The following is a 16,090-nucleotide window of genomic DNA, read 5'->3' on the forward strand; positions in this document are numbered from 1 at the left end:
TGCAAACATTTATCTTCACGACTGCACACATGTCTCGAGCTAAATGCTCTGCTGCCTTCCAGAAAAGCTCCAGGAGGGGCCGTGCGCCTCCCGTGCTGGTGGGCGAAGGCAAATAAAGGCCGAGGAAAGAGTGATTAAATGATCCCCTATTCTGGGGAGAAGAAAGTTGGATATGTTTAAAAGGTCAAAAAAAGTCTTCAAAATGAATTTCCATTACCTTCTTACTAAATGGATACACATTAATTACACCACATGCGTTATCAGGGAAAGAACGCTGAGTTTAGAACCAGAGGTTATGGTGTGGGTGACACAGCACGTGACACGTGAGCGCGCTGGATCTCCGTCAGGTCTGGTCCAGTTCCAGCTTCATGACCCGACTGGCGGTCCGGAGAGCTCTCGGGAATGATCAGAATGGCAAAGGGGCAACTGAAGGAGCCCGGGATGTTCCCTCAGAAGGGACTTGGTGTGAAGGAGGAAGGGGCACGTTCTCTTGGCCCCAGAGGATGAGGAACAGGTGGAAATTGGCTCATCTCTGTGGACCCCAAGCCATGGCGGGCAGTGGAGGACTTGAGTGCAAAAGCCTCAGCCCTTTTCTGATGCTGGACTTGTGACACATCTTACAGAAACTACCCTGGACCAATGTAAACGGAGCCTCGGGTTCAAAGGTTCAAATCCCAGATTTGCCTCATACCCTGGTGTGATGTTGGAAAAAACACAAAACCTCCTAATCTTTGCTTCCTCGCCTGCAATATGAGGCGCTGGCTTCCTAAGGAGCCTTCTACCTGAGTTATAAACCACTATTCTACACAAAGAAAGTGGGGAGTTTGGGGAAAAAAAAAAAGGAAAATGATGGGTGCTCATAGCTGAAAGGTACCTTAGAGACACTCGCATCCAGTGATCTTGTTTTACAGAGGGGGAAACCAAGGCCTGGGGAAGCAAGTGCCGCGTTCCCAGGTTCCGGCTAGTCAGGGGTAGACTCTTCTCTGTGTCCTATCTGGCCAGAGCAAAACCATAAGCAGCTGGGACTCTCCCCTTGCCACAGAGAAGAAAAATTTTAGACAGAGATTTAGACAGATGGAAGACTGAGACACTAGGAAGTGAAGGCCTTGCTGGGAGGGAGGGGAAAGGACCCAGCTCCTTTCAGGGGCCTCCCCGGTGCTCTGCCTCGTAACCCTGTTTGTGTGGGTCTCCCTTAATCATTACCAAAGGGGAGACCATGGAGGGGCCAACAGGAGGCCAACCAGAGATCAATTAATACTCCGGGAACAATATTTGGGTAATGGATTAGGAGGACTGTCCATGGGACTTGAGCCAGAGTTCACAAAACCCAAGAGGCTTTCTTCAGCTTCCATACATTATTCAAGGCTATGCTCCAGGCCTGTTATAAATATATTCTTCCTCCATTTCCACCCTCTAGAAACTTTTTTCCCCCCCAGTTCAGGCGGTAAATACTTCATCCCTGACTGAAATGCAAGCTTCCAACTTTTCAAGACCACACAGGTCCCTCCTTTGCCACCGATGTTGTATCCCTACTGCTCTCACCTACACTCAACCCTCCAGAGAATGCAAGCTTTTTTAGTGGTCCCTGCCCCTCCGCCACCTCAAAACCACACTGACCAGATGATCTCTTATTCATGCTGCAGCACTTCTCTGTCTAAAATTTCACATAAGTTTGAGTCCCGAGTGACTCTGGGGCCTAATCCACAAAACCAAACCAGGACCTGCCCTCAAGGAGCTAGGGATTTCTCAGCAAAATTCACCAGCAAAATGAAATTTAAATATTGCAGTGATGTAAGGCTCTTTTTCTCTTTGAGATTCTTCTAATAGGAGTTTGTTTCCTCATCGATCAGTTTTCCTCCCTTCCTTCAGTTAGCCTTTACACGCTTCCTGTAGGTTAAAAGTTTCAAATACCTGGGGGAAGGGGGGGACGACGTAGTGAAGATGCTTGTTCTGTGGCCCATACGTGCTATGGAAATTAGACAGCCACTCTGTTGGTCTACCTGGGTTTAGAGAGAATTCTGCTAACCAAAAATATACCAAACAAAAAAACAAGAGACAAATAGCCAGAATAATTAGAACAATTCAATAAAAGGATGTGGAATACAACTCCGAATGAGTTGAATTCTGACAAACTAAGAAAGGTCTTGGAAAAGAAACCATGAAACATATCTCCTCTCTCACAGCATAAGGCTGGGGGGTACTGCTATTAGACCTGAACACTGGGATGTTTTTCTGCAATAAGAGAGGATCCAATAGAGAGGCAGAGGGAGCAAATGACCACCTTAAAAAACAAAAAACATCAGGAAAACCATGAGAGCAGTGTCTACAGAGCTTGGGATGAAGTTTTCATGTTACTGCCATATTTGCCTCATATCCAAAGGAGTAAGAAATCAGTACCACAGGTGAGGAAACAGGGGACTATGAGCGGAAAGTATGGAGCATGGTTCCAATGAGAGGTCTTAAAGGATGTCTCTGCTGACCAGACCCAGAGAAGCAAAGTGACAGAACGGGGACTTCAGCTCAGGTCCTTGGACAAATCCACTATCCAACAGTTCCTTCCCACTGTAGCACAGTCTGGAGAGGGGCCAGACTGAGCTGAGTCTCCTCCATCTTCCTTCTCTAGTTCATTCCCCCATTCACCCCATCTTTCTCTCTCCTCCTCTTTCCTTTCTTTTCCTTTCCTTCATCCTCTTCCTCTTTCCCTTTTCTCCTTCTCTCTTTTCTTTCTCTTTTCTCTTGTTCCTCTTCTTTTCCTCTCTCTTACTTCTTTCTCTCCTTTTTTCCTCTCCCTCCACCCCCCTCACTCACTTTCCCTTTCCCTCTCTCCCTTTGCCTAACACACAAAGGAAGTAAATTATCTCACTTCTTTCTCTTTTTTTTCCTCTTTCCTTCCCTTCCTTTCTCCCCAACACATACAAAGGAAGTAAGTTAATAAAGCTTCTGTAAGATTCCACCTTTCCCTAAGTGAAGAATTTCTACCTCTGAACTTGAGCTTCCAATCAACCCTAAAAGCTGCTCGTCCTCTGAATGTTGGAGGGGCTATGGGAAAACTGGTGCACTGATGCATTGCTGGTGGAACTGTGAACGTATCCAACCATTCTGGAAAGCAGTTTGGAACTGTGCTCAAAAAGTTATCAGACTGTGCATACCCTTTGATCCAGCAGTATTACCACAGGGCATATATCCCAAAAAGATCTTAAAGGAGGGAAAGGGACCTGTATGTGCAAGAATATTTGTGGCAGCTCTCTTTGTATAGATACTGGAAAACAAATGGATGTCCATCAATTGGAGAATGGCTGAATACATTGTGGGATATGAATATTATGGAATATTATTGTTCTGTAAGAAATGACCAGCAGGATGATTTCAGAAAGGCCTGGAGAGACTTACAGGAACTGATGCTGAGTGAAACGAGCAGGATCAGGAGATCTTTGTACACAGCAATAGCAAGATTATGCAATGATCAATTCGGATAGACATCGCTCTCTTCAACAATGAGATGATTCAGACCAATTCCACTTGTGCAGTGATGAAGAGAGCCATCCGCACCCGGAGAGAGGACTGTGGGAACTGAGTGTGGAACACAAGGTAGCATTTTCACCTTTCTATTGTTGTTTGATTGTGTTTTGTTTTGCTTCTCTTTTTCTCTTGTGCAACATGATAATTGTATAAATATGTATGCATATATTGGACTTAACATATATTTCTACCATGTTTAACATGTTTTTGGATTACTTGCCATCCAGGAGATGGTGTGGAGGAACGGGGGAAATTGGAACGTAGGGTTTTGCAGGGGCTGATGTTGAAGAATTGTCCACATATATGTTTTGAAAAATAAAAAGCTTTAATAAAAAAAAATAAAAACCGCTCATCCTCCACTGCTATAGCAACCATTCAGCAAAGCAAACTGGAAGTTAGTCTAAACCTTCCTAGAATATCTCCATTCAGACCAAAATAAACCAGTTCACCCGGGGGTTACTGATAATAAAACAATAGTCTTATGTGCAATCAATTCATTTCTTTTTCCTGTCTACCAGAAATGAACTCGGAAGCCAACCAAGCTCAGTTGTCCTGTGATTGTCCCCAAACAATCCAAGCAGGCGAAGGGAAGGCATTTTCCCCAGAAGTCCATCAGGGTAAAGCATCCGTAGACAGACCACGCTATTACGCAGGGGGGCCAAAGCTCAGCTTGTCCGGCTTTTGGAACAACCTTGGGACTTGGCCCGGTGATCGCCAAAAAAGGGGACAACCACACATCTGGTGCCTTATTTTCACCCTCACAATCCCACCCTCGTAAAATAAATAAGTAAAACAATAAAAATCCAGCATGATTGGTCATTGATTTTAAGCAATTAGTTTTAAATGATCTGGTGAGAGTTATAGACTTGTATTTTGAAGTCAAATACTATTTATAAATGACGTATTCAGTGCTAGACAATGGGGCAGATATTCAAGAGGTTAATGCTCTGCTGAGGAGATACGACCTGAGGAGGGGGCACTCGCCAGGCTTCCTGCAGGAGACAGCCCCCCAGGCTGAGCCTTGATGAAAGGCAGGGACTCTAAGAGACGGGGTCCATCCTGGGGGACAGCCAGTGCGAAGTCATAGAGGCAGAAGTTAGAAACCCAAGACTGGAGGATAAATAACAAATAGGTTGTTTGCTAGGAATGTAGCCTATGTAAAGGAGAAGAAATAAGCTTGGAGACTGAACCCCGAGCCAGATTTGATCCTAAAGCAACGGGGAGCTTCAGCCATTTCCTAAATGAGGAGACTAATAGAGCAGACCTGTGCTTCAGGAAGATTATTTTGGCAATAACTGAAGAGGGAGAAAATGGAAGTCAGGAGTGCACTGAGGAAGCTGCTGCAATTAGTCCAGGAAAGACACAGTGGAACCCTAGTCAAAAATGGTGGCTCAATGAGAATGGCGAGCGACAGAAAAACTGATGAGATGTGGCGGGTGATTGGGGAAGAGAAGGGAAGATCTCTGGTTTACCCAGTTGCACCCTCATTTTTAGAGGTAAGGAAGATTAAATCAGGAGTAATGAAGGATCTTGCCTGAAGTCACACAGGTGGGTAAAAAGTGACAGAGCCAAAGTTCCGAGCCGGGCCTCTGATCCCAGATTTACTGATTCCTCCACCAGATTGCAACAGCTTGGCTAGGCCTCTTGCAAACATCATCATGTTTTTGATTCTCTCTCTCTTATTTTTCCTTCTTGTTCAGCACCCCAAACCCAGACTCTATAGACTCATGTTCCACATCCAGTGGCAAATCCCTCTAGGCCCCAAACCCAACCATCAGTTACTCAAAGTCACCCTAAATGCAAATGCATCATTCTGAAAAGCCACCACATTCATATTTACCACAATCTCCTCAACTGTTTGCAAACATAATCACATTTTAACTATTGCCTCCAACAGTCTGAGCTGGCCCCTATCTCTTTCCCAGCTTCATTTTTATGAATTCTCATCATACACCTTCTATTCGGGCAAAATGAATAACCAGCATTCCCTGAATGGGATCTTCTACCTCCTGTGCATTTATTTCTGCAATGTACTCCTCCCTCATAATAAATAGATTAGAGGAACAGAGGATAATCTACCTCTCAGACTTGTGGAGGAGGAAGGAATTTATGACCAGAGGAGAACTAGAGATCATTATTGATCACAAAATAGAAGATTTTGATTACATCAAACTAAAAAGTTTCTGTACAAATAATACTAATGCAAACAAGATTAGAAGGAAAGTAACAAATTGGGAAAATATTTTTAAAAACAAAGGTTCTGACAAAGGTCTCATTTCCAAAATATATAGAGAACTGACCATAATTTATAAGAAACCGAACCATTCTCCAATTGATAAATGGTCAAAGGATATGAACAGACAATTCTCAGAGGGAGAAATTGAAACTATATCCACTCACATGAAAGAGTGTTCCAAATCACTACTGATCAGAGAAATGCAAATTAAGACCACTCTGAGATACCACTACACACCTGTCAGATTGGCTAAGATGACAGGAACAAATAATGATAAGTGTTGGAGGGGATGTGGGGAAACTGGGACACTAATACATTGCTGGTGGAGTTGCGAAAGAATCCAGCCATTCTGGAGAGCAATCTGGAATTATGCCCAAAAAGTTATCAAACTGTGCATACCCTTTGACCCAGCAGCGCTACTACTGGGATTATATCCCAAAGAAATACTAAAGAGCGGAAAGAGACATATATGTGCCAAAATGTTTGTGGCAGCTCTTTTTGTTGTAGCTAGAAACTGGAAGATGAATGGATGTCCATCAGTTGGAGAATGGTTGGGTAAATTGTGGTATATGAAGGTTATGGAATATTATTGCTCGGTAAGAAATGACCAGCAGGAGGAATACAGAGAGGCCTGGAGAGACTTACATCAACTGATGCTGAGTGAAATGAGCAGAACCAGAAGATCATTATACACTTCAACAACAATACTGTATGAGGATGTATTCTGATGGAAGTGGAAATCTTCAACATAAAGATCCAACTCACTTCCAGTTGATCAATGATGGACAGAGGTAGCTACACCCAGAGAAGAAACACTGGGAGGGGAATGTAAATTGTTAGCACTAATATCTGTCTGCCCAGGTTGCATGTACCTTCGGATTCTAATGTTTATTGTGCAACAAGAAAATGATATTCACACACATGTATTGTACTTAGACTATATTGTAACACATGTAAAATGTATGGTATTGCCTGTCATCGGGGGGAGGGAATAGAGGGAGAGGGGTAATTTGGAAAAATGAATACAAAAAAAAAATGTACTCCTCCCTCTAAAAATACCATTTTCTGCTTTCAGGATTCAACTCAGGGGCCCATTTCATCCATGAAGTCCTCTGAGATTGCCTCCAATTCTTAGCATTCTTAATCTTTTCCCTTTTTTTGCAATATAATAATAAAAAAAAAAGTCCTTCCTTCTTGAAGAGCACCATGACATCAGGGAGGGGATGCCAGGATTTGCAAATGAGCTGGATTAAGGGAAGGCTGGGCTTTCCCGCTAGAGCCCTCTGGGTCCAGTGGCCAGATAGAACAAAACAAAAGGACCACTGAAGGTGATGCTGGGATTTTTTTTTTCTAATCAATGATTTCCAAGGGAAAATCAAAACTCTTCCACTATTGAGCAAGATGCACAAAATGCCCACATCAGGCCAGGCTAGAATGAAGAAGTTCCCCATTTTAGGAGATGGAGCTTCCCCAAAGTTGGGGGGTAGAAGCACACCTGAGTCGAGGGGTACTCACCTTACATCCCTCACAAGCGCTGACCCCATAGTGGTAGCCAGATGACTTATCCTGGCATACGAAGCAGGGCTTGTAAACACGAGGAGGAGGGAGTGGAGAAGGAGGGCTGGGGACGAGCTCCTCGGAACTGGTGCTTTGTGTTTCGATGGCTGCAAAAAAAAAAATTAAAAAGACATATTTTAGTTCATTTCATCAAGACTTCAACGCTTCACTGCCTCTGATCTCATCCCCAATTCTGACAAGCTGGGGCCAGAAGGAGGGAGTGATGGACAGTGGAGTTCAAGGTCTCTACTAGGCCCCTTTTGAAGCACCTGCGTTCAATCTTATACCCATCGGGTGACCTCAGTCACTAACCCCTGTGAACATCTGCTTCTCTTTGAAGTTTGATCAGCATCTTTCATTTTTATATCACTGTCAGATACATCATCCTTCTTCCCTTAAAGATTTGTAAATTATTTTTGATTAACATTTACTTTTCCTCACCTGAAAAAAAAAGAAAGAAAGAAAGAAAGAAGCTATTTTCCCTTGTGATAACAAAGAACAATCAAGCAAAAGAAAAAAAAAAAGGAAAAAAAAAGCTGTCCCTGTGGCCACGTCTCACAATACATACAGCCTGACTCTCGGCCTAACAACGGAGGTGGGTTTCATGACTCTGGTACCATTATTGTTTTGTCAGTCACTCAAAGTCTAACTTATAAGAGTCTCCATTTCTTCATCTCTAAAAGGGGGATTGAGTTTATAGCAATCATTAGAGTTTAATATTAATTTTAACTAAAATATTGTTAAAATTGAGTTTAAATGCAGAATAATTTGAGTTTGTTCTCTAATAAAGTGCCACAAGTGACTCGATATAAGTCACAGATGGGTTATGGCCTGTGCCGAGGGAAGGAGTTCCCACGCTGGGAATTCTCCTGATAGTACAATCCCAATCCCTTCCTTTATTCACATGTGTAGCATTTTAAGATCTGCAAAACATTTCACTCGTATCCATCCTGTGAGGGATAGAAAAATGGAGGATTAATATTAGAGCTGGAATCCTAGCTCCATTCCTATTAGATAAAGAATATTCTTTATGCCCATTTTACAGATGCTGAAAATGCAGCGCTGAGAAGTTGAGTATTTCTCACAAGATCACAGAAAGACTGGGAATCAGGCCCAGGTCTCTTGACTTCTAGTTGGCCTTCTCATACTGAAGTGGGTTAGATGTGAAAATGTAAGCCTAACGAGAAAGCGAAAGCTGTAAAACTTGGACGTCCCAACCAAACAAAAGTCAAGGATTATCATTTATAAAGCCTCGATATTTAGAGCTGACATTTTATCAGTTTAGGTTCCAAAGACATCACTCTTCTCACTAGACGCTCACAAGAGCCCTTCTGGGCAGAAACTATTATTATTTTTGTCTTACAAATGGGGAAACTGAGGTAGAGGAAGGGAAAGTCACAGACTCCTCAGTGTCAGAGGGGGGATTTGAATCCAGGCCCTCCTGACTCCATCCACTGTACCAAATTACGCCATATTTCTCAGTGAGGAGCCTGTGTTTGCATTTCTGAAGACTTTCAGTCTACAAGTGTGCTCCATGAACACACTTTGGAAAGCAGATTTTGGGGGGGCTTTTATCCTTCTTTAACTGACCTATTATTTCTTTGGTGTGGGTACAAAAGGTGGGTCTATTCCACAGAAGCTTTAGCCCAGAAAGGGGAAATTGGGCAGCTCCTAGAGCACCCCAAGAGAGTAGGCCCCTCACTCCCACTTTTCTCTGCTCTACGGCCCCATCTGCACCCCCTGCCAGGACCCTTCAAAGCAGAGGCACTGACCTCAGCCTGGAGTAGCCCTGATAGCAGCCAGTCAGCCAGAAGCAATGTCCTGGGATACGCTTCCCCTCCTGGAAAGCCCTACCCCTAACTCTATGGTGCTTGTCCCTGCTTTATAAGTCTCTAGTTATGTCGTTATGTTTTAGGAGGATCTACCAAAGATTCTCTGTTTCTCTGACAAAGATGCAAGCTGATGCAATATGGAGGTCCACTAAAATCCGAGTTCAAATCCTGCCTTTGAGATGGCATTTGGGTGACCCAGCCACCCTGGAGTGTAGGAAGCTCTCTGGGATTATAAATCACAAATAATCAGCATTGGAGGAGAGGCTTTCTACAGAAAAATTCCCGCTACTCTGCTCCTTTCCCAAAGAGCCAACTTGATCCTCCATTTCCCCTTTTCCTCTTCTTCGTACCCGCTGCCTCTGCTTGATGGTGGGCTAGGTAGGTGATAAAATTAGATGCTGGGTAACTCTTCTAATCTGCCCATTTGCTCACTTGAAAACGTAATAGACTCAGAAGAAGAAATATTTCATTGTCTTTCTCTGCTCAGAAAAAATGCCATTTTTACGACGGATGCTGCCGTTACTCATTTTCACAGTTCAATCTATTCCAATGGCAAATCCAGGGGGGAAGACGGTTAAATTTGGGGTGAAATCCTGTGTGAGCCTGAGCAAGTAAGTTAAGCTTTCTAGGCTTCAAATCCCTAACCTGTAAAATTAAGAGGCTGGATTTCACTTTTGAGTCTTCTTCCCCATCAGATCTCTCATCCACTGAACAACTAAGTGTCAATATTTAGTAAATGTTACGATCTGGTGTAAAGTAATTATAAAAGCTCTGCTGGATAAATGAACTTCATCCACTTCATCCATTATTAGGACAGAAATCCCTCCTGAATAGTCAGTCGTTTATTCGTTCATCAAACATGTGAGCACCTTACTAGATAGAAGTAAGTAAACTAATAAGAAATCAAGTCAACAACCATTAAGCTTCTCCTAAATGCCAGCCACAATGCCAAATGCTGGGGATGCAAAGAAAGGCAAAAAAGTTCCTTGCCCTCATGGCACTCCAAATCTAAGGCAGGAACTGAACCGCTGTGTACAAATAAGATGCACACAAAATAAACTGGACAGGATCTTATAAACATGGCATCTAACTCCCAGGATTGTTGCGAAGGGCAAATGGTATGTCATGTGTAAAATGCTTTGCAAGCCTTATTGCGACTGTATACGATCTTTTTTCCCCATGTATTTGCTTAGAAATATTACGATAAATGTGATGCCGAAATTTGATGGCGTGGTTTGTCAGGAAAGCTCCTTCCTCCTCTTACTTAAAATCAAACTACAATTTTTTTTCTGATGATGAAATTAATTTTGATGGAAGAAAAGAAAGAAAGAAATAGCTACAGAGAGGAAGAAAAGAAGGTAAGGTGAAAGGAAAGTCCTATTCAAGATTTTTAAGTGACTTAATAACAATAAAAGTTTTTAGAACACAACCCACTTGTCTCATTTGGTCTTTACAACAACACTAGGAAGCAGATACTACTCATTATTACCTTCGCTTTCAACAGAGGAAACTCAGAGATAGTAGGTGGCTTGGTCATTATTAAGTGTCAGAGATAGGTCTGTCTCTTTTGGTTACAGATTCAGCCCTACATATGTTCTTCCAATTTCTTGGCTTTTATTATGGCTGCCCACTGGAGCTTTAATCTATGGACGGCAGCCACAAAATATACCTGTCCACACCAGTAAGTGAAGAAAATACATTGTTTTCTTTTTACGGTCCCACAGCCCTAAGAAAAATCTGCCTGGGGTCAGTAAGAGATTAAATATTTGAAAATTACTCTATTGGCCCATTGGTTCCCATTCAGAGCATTCAAGTATGTGGTGTTTTGCAATATTTGAGATCTCATGGGCTCTCAGGATCCCCTTTGAGAACACCATGGGAAAAATTCAGGAGTAAAACCAGATGGATTTCCCAAGTCCCCTTTGTTAATCAGTCACTCTAGAAATATTTATTATTAAGCACCTACTATGTGCCAAAATCTATTATAAAATTGTGGATCTGGCAACTTGACCTCATATATCCTTTCCACTTACAATATAGTAATCTAGCAAAAATAGACTTGGGGGGAAGGAAGAGGTATAAAGTTTATTAATACCCGGCCCTCAGGAGAAACCAGCCGAGAAGTAAAAACTGAAAGTATCAGCCAATCACCAGCCTCTTTCACTAGTCATTTTGGGTATTTGAGAGAGATTCCGAGGGCTGTGGTATTGATCTGCTTTACTGAGGTCCAGCTTACATCAATAATCTATTAGTCCCTTTAAATTAAAGGGAGCTTCATCAAATGCCCTTGAGAGGTCTCAAACATCTTGCTCCTTATTTCACGCTGGTACGATCCGTCTCTGGAATGATAAAATTTGAGCTAGAAAAGTCTGCAGTCTCAGCAGACAATGTGTTCTGTATTAGCTCATTCAGCGATCTCCGTCAGGCCAGAAAGTGGTTTTTAGACTTCCCGTGGGGGAAAGAGGGCTGTGTCATTCAATAAAACAACCGTGCTCCGGCCATGCTGATGTGATTTCGGTTTTTGGAAAGCAGTCTTGGAGGAATAATTTCTGATCGGCAGTTGCTCCTATGTATGCATTTTTCCTCCCTTTATTTACGTGACAGTTCCTTTCCAAAGAAGGAGTTGGGAGTAAGCAACCAAGCGGGGCCTGTGGAACTGCTAACCATCTGTGGGGCTTTGTCGAGATCCACTGGGGCCAGGGGAAACTGTTCAGATAGGATCAGACTTTTTGCACCCACTTCTAGTGATGGCAGGAGCCATCGAAGGAGCCCCCTATTTGGCCGGAGCCTCTAAATGGATCCCACTGATGTTAAGGAGAGAGCTCAAAGTCACACATTGGCCCAGTTCTCTGGGGAAATCTACTCCCCAAGTGTGACCTTCTGGGGGAATGAAAAGTAGATCTGGGATTCCTGTAGGTACAAGGCCTCCGTCACCCTGAAGGTTGTTTGTCAAGCAGAGCACAAAAGTAGCCCGGCCTGGTGACCCAGAGGGGCAGGACTCTGGCTTAGTTGGGCATCTGAGCAAAGGAAAAACATCCCAGAGCAGAATTTCTCGGAGAAAACCAAACTGTTTCTCATTCTCAAATTTCATTGTCTTGGGAAGGTAACACTTAAGAAAGCCAAGTTACTCCAGAAAACTGCTGGGCTCCTCCCCCTGCCAGCACACCTGAGGGCCACGGAGCCTTCCGGACGGGGAGGCAGCCACAATCACACTCCACAATTCCCAACATGTTTGGCATTTTTCTAAAGGTTAGATAAAGCAGCAGATAATATTTTTAAGAGAGCACGGTTATCCTCCGTGAGCCTTAATTTATGGGGGGGCTCACCCTTGTTGACAAAGTTGGGTATTTTATATTGTCATTGACTAAGAAGTGGGCAGGCCAGGAGGCATTATGAAATCCCTTTCATTTCACTAGGATCCAAAGATTAGTAAAACTATATTAACCTACTCTCTGGACAGCTGAGTCTTAAAGAAAGAAAGAGGGAATGAGAAAGAAAAAAAAACAGAGAGAAAGAGAAAAAGACAGACAGAATGAAAGAAAAGGAAAAAAAGAATGGAAGGAAGGAAGAAAAAAGAGGAAAAAGAGAAAAAAAGAAAAGGAAAGACAGGGAAAAAAAACAAAAAACAGTTGTAAAGTCAAAAGCATTTCCTGCCTAGCCCCAGGGGAATCTGGAGCTTGGAACTCAGGGTCCTTGGAGGGAAGGAGCAATTTCAGCTAATTAGGGTGAATAGCAAAGTGTCATTTGGTCAAAACATTCTGTTGGCCTCCATTTTTGTTGGCACCAAAATGAGCCGGTCTGGATTGTGTGTGTGTGTGTGTGTGTGTGTGTGTGTGTGTGTGTGTGTGTCCCTGTGAATCACTGCCCCAGTGCAAGACACACACAGCTCACATACATTAGACAGTCAAAGGAAACACAAAAGTTCACCCAAAGTACAAGTAATTAGAACCAGATTTTCTGCAGCAAGTGTGTGTGTGTGTGTGTGTGTGTGTGTGTGTGTGTGTGTGTGCACATTTCACCAGGAGAAGTTATTTATACGCCTCCAAACGTTTGAAAACCCGAGCTGATCCTGCAGATCGCTTCATTTTGACTGGTCCGAATGTGAGAGGTCTGCTTTTAATCAGCCTTCAGGAAAAGGACTCTTGTGTCCATTCTCGGCTCGTTCTTTTGTGAGCGAGCTCCAAGGAGCCCAAGGAAACGAATTCCAAAATTAGATGAACTCTCTGTCCGACTTTTTTTTTTTTTTTTTTTTTTTTTGCTGAGGGACATTTTATTGCCAAAATTAATGACTTGCTTTGTTGTGATTAGGCAGCCAGACAATCCTGATCTCGGGAGAATGAAGGAAGGGGAACACGGAGAAAAGGAAAACATTCTTGGGGAGCCTTGGCGGCCTTGACTCATAACCTGCCCGTGACCCGCCTTCATGTGTGTATGTGACCCGGTCACCCGGGATCTGGGCCCAGTGGACCGCTAAGTGATGAGAATTCCTGCCACTGTCCACGCAGCCAACAGGTGCAGATCCTGGACGCCGGGGGAGACAAAGCAGGCTCAGAGGGTTGGGGAGAGCTGTTGGCCACAGGCAGAACTCCTTCAGTCATCCCCCCGCCCCCATGCTCACCAGTCCACAAGGGGCTCTGAAGGTGGGCTGAAGCTGGCAAGGAGGTGAGAGGCCTTCCTTGGATGAAAGGGTTCTGTGAGACGTCACCCCCCCACACACTGCGGCTTCTCCCACTCCCTACAGGGTGGACATGTCCACATGTGCACGTACACCGGCTCTCCCTCCCTAGATGAGCCAGAAACCAGAGCTCATTTTTGTCACCTAAAGCAAAAACACTTTGGAGAAAGAGAAGTTCCAGAACTCAAGTTGTTTCTTGTGTGGAGAATGAGGGAAATCTAGGTTTGAGGGTCAAAGTGGACCCTTGGAAGCAGCCATAGGACCTTGAGGAGCAGGCGGAGGAAGGGGGATTAGTGCTGAGATGGTCAGCACCTTGGGAAGGGAGGACCCCCTTTCCCATCCACACAAGCACTCTAGGGCAAAGCCATGTTTGACTTGTCCTAGTTCCACATCCGTGTATAAATAGCTAGCTATCTGCACCTAGGAATTTAGAAATGAAGTGGGAATTGGAATTAGCCTTTAATCCTATGAAAAGAGGGACTTAGTATGAAGGTTAATTATTTTTTTCCTGAAGAAAGCATGAGTTTCTTTTCCTTTTGCCTTCCCTGGCCCTCTTATCCATTATCTCAGTGAGAAAGGTCACTGTGTCCATTCCATATTATCATTTGAGTTCTAAGATATTATGTAACCCACTCTATTTTAATTCATGGTCATAATTCTCCAAACATTGATTTTTATTCAAGATATAGTCTAACTCTACAAGGCAGCTTAAATCTCCAAAAGAAAATATTCAAACCATCTAATCACTCCATGTCATAACTCCGTGGACCTGGGCTATGGGCCAGAAAAAGAAATTATTCCTGGGGACTGACTTTTACTGTGGGAAGTGGAGTCGTATTTTCCTAAGGGACCATGGCAGGTTCAATAGCCACATTTCATTTTTATAAAGCATAGAGTTCTTTGTTTTTTTGTTTGTTTGCTTCAGGGACCAAGTCCAAAATTATCTCATACTTTCTATTTCAGGTGATTAATACATTTATTGATATATATATACACATATATATACATATTCACATGTACACCTGTATATATATATATATATATATGTATACAAATATATATATAAAATATTGTATTAAGTTTATATATACATATGTGTGTATTATGCATGCATATGCATATGTGTGTATTATGTACATTGTATACAAGTATATATGTGCATATGCATATTGTGTAGTACATACATTGTATATATGTATATATACATATTTGTGTATTATATACATTGTATACAAGTATATATATGTGCATATGCGTATGTGTGTATTATATACACTGTATACAAGTATATATACATGCATATGCATATTTGTGTATTATATACATTGTATACAAATATATATGCGTGCATATGCATATGTGTGTATTATGTACCTTGTATACTAGTATATATACGTGCATATGCATATGTGTGTATTATATACATTGTATACAAGTATATATGTGTGTATTATGTACATTGTATACAAGTATATATGGGTGTATATACATATTTGTGTATTATATACATTGTATACAAGTATATATACGTGCATATGCATATTGTGTACTACATACATTGTATATATGTATATATACATATTTGTGTATTATATACATTGTATACAAATATATATGCATGCATATGCATATGTGTGTATTATATACATTGTATACAAGTATATACGTGCATATGCATATTGTGTAGTACATACATTGTATATATGTATATATACATATTTGTGTATTATGTGCATTGTATACAAGTATATATATGTGCATATGTGTATGTGTGTATTATATACATTGTATACAAGTATACATGCTGCATATGCATATGTGTGTATTATATACATTATATAGAAGTATATATGTGTGTACATGCATATATGTGTATATTATGTGCATTATATATATGTTTGTGTATATATATTTCCCTTTAAAAGATACCATATCTAAGGCAGCTGATTTCAGAGCCTAGATAAATTCTCTCTCATAATCTTTTAATATCCCAACCCATCTAACTACTTATGAATGATGTGAAGCGGGAAACTTCAAAGACAGCAAGATTCTGAGCGAGCACTTGCTGGAATGGGGCTCTGCTTGCAGACGGAGCTAATTGGGTTCCAGTACTAAGGAGCCTTTGGAGAGGTGATCTCAACTCAGAAAGCACGCTAGCATAGCCCCTGCACTCTAAGAGCAGCTAGCTGCTCGGTTCAGATGCCTGGTGAATGAATAAATGTTCCCTCTATCCTGTGGCCCAGTTTTAAGAGAGTGGTGACCTCCTCTATA

The 16,090-nt window shown here is 42.2% G+C and overlaps 1 protein-coding gene across 4 annotated transcripts in view; it reads right to left on the reverse strand.

Moving 5' to 3' along the window:
• RARB (retinoic acid receptor beta) overlaps window positions 1-16,090 on the reverse strand; it is a 713,488-nt gene that overhangs the window by 104,393 nt on the left and 593,005 nt on the right. For all 4 annotated transcript variants that reach the window (XM_074268511.1, XM_074268510.1, XM_074268513.1 and 1 more), the window contains one exon: window positions 7,271-7,419. In XM_074268511.1, coding sequence (XP_074124612.1) covers window positions 7,271-7,419 — 149 coding nt within the window. The remainder of the gene's footprint in view (window positions 1-7,270; window positions 7,420-16,090) is intronic.

This window comes from Sminthopsis crassicaudata, chromosome 5 (genome assembly GCF_048593235.1).
Source record: "Sminthopsis crassicaudata isolate SCR6 chromosome 5, ASM4859323v1, whole genome shotgun sequence".
Taxonomy (NCBI): domain Eukaryota; kingdom Metazoa; phylum Chordata; class Mammalia; order Dasyuromorphia; family Dasyuridae; genus Sminthopsis; species Sminthopsis crassicaudata.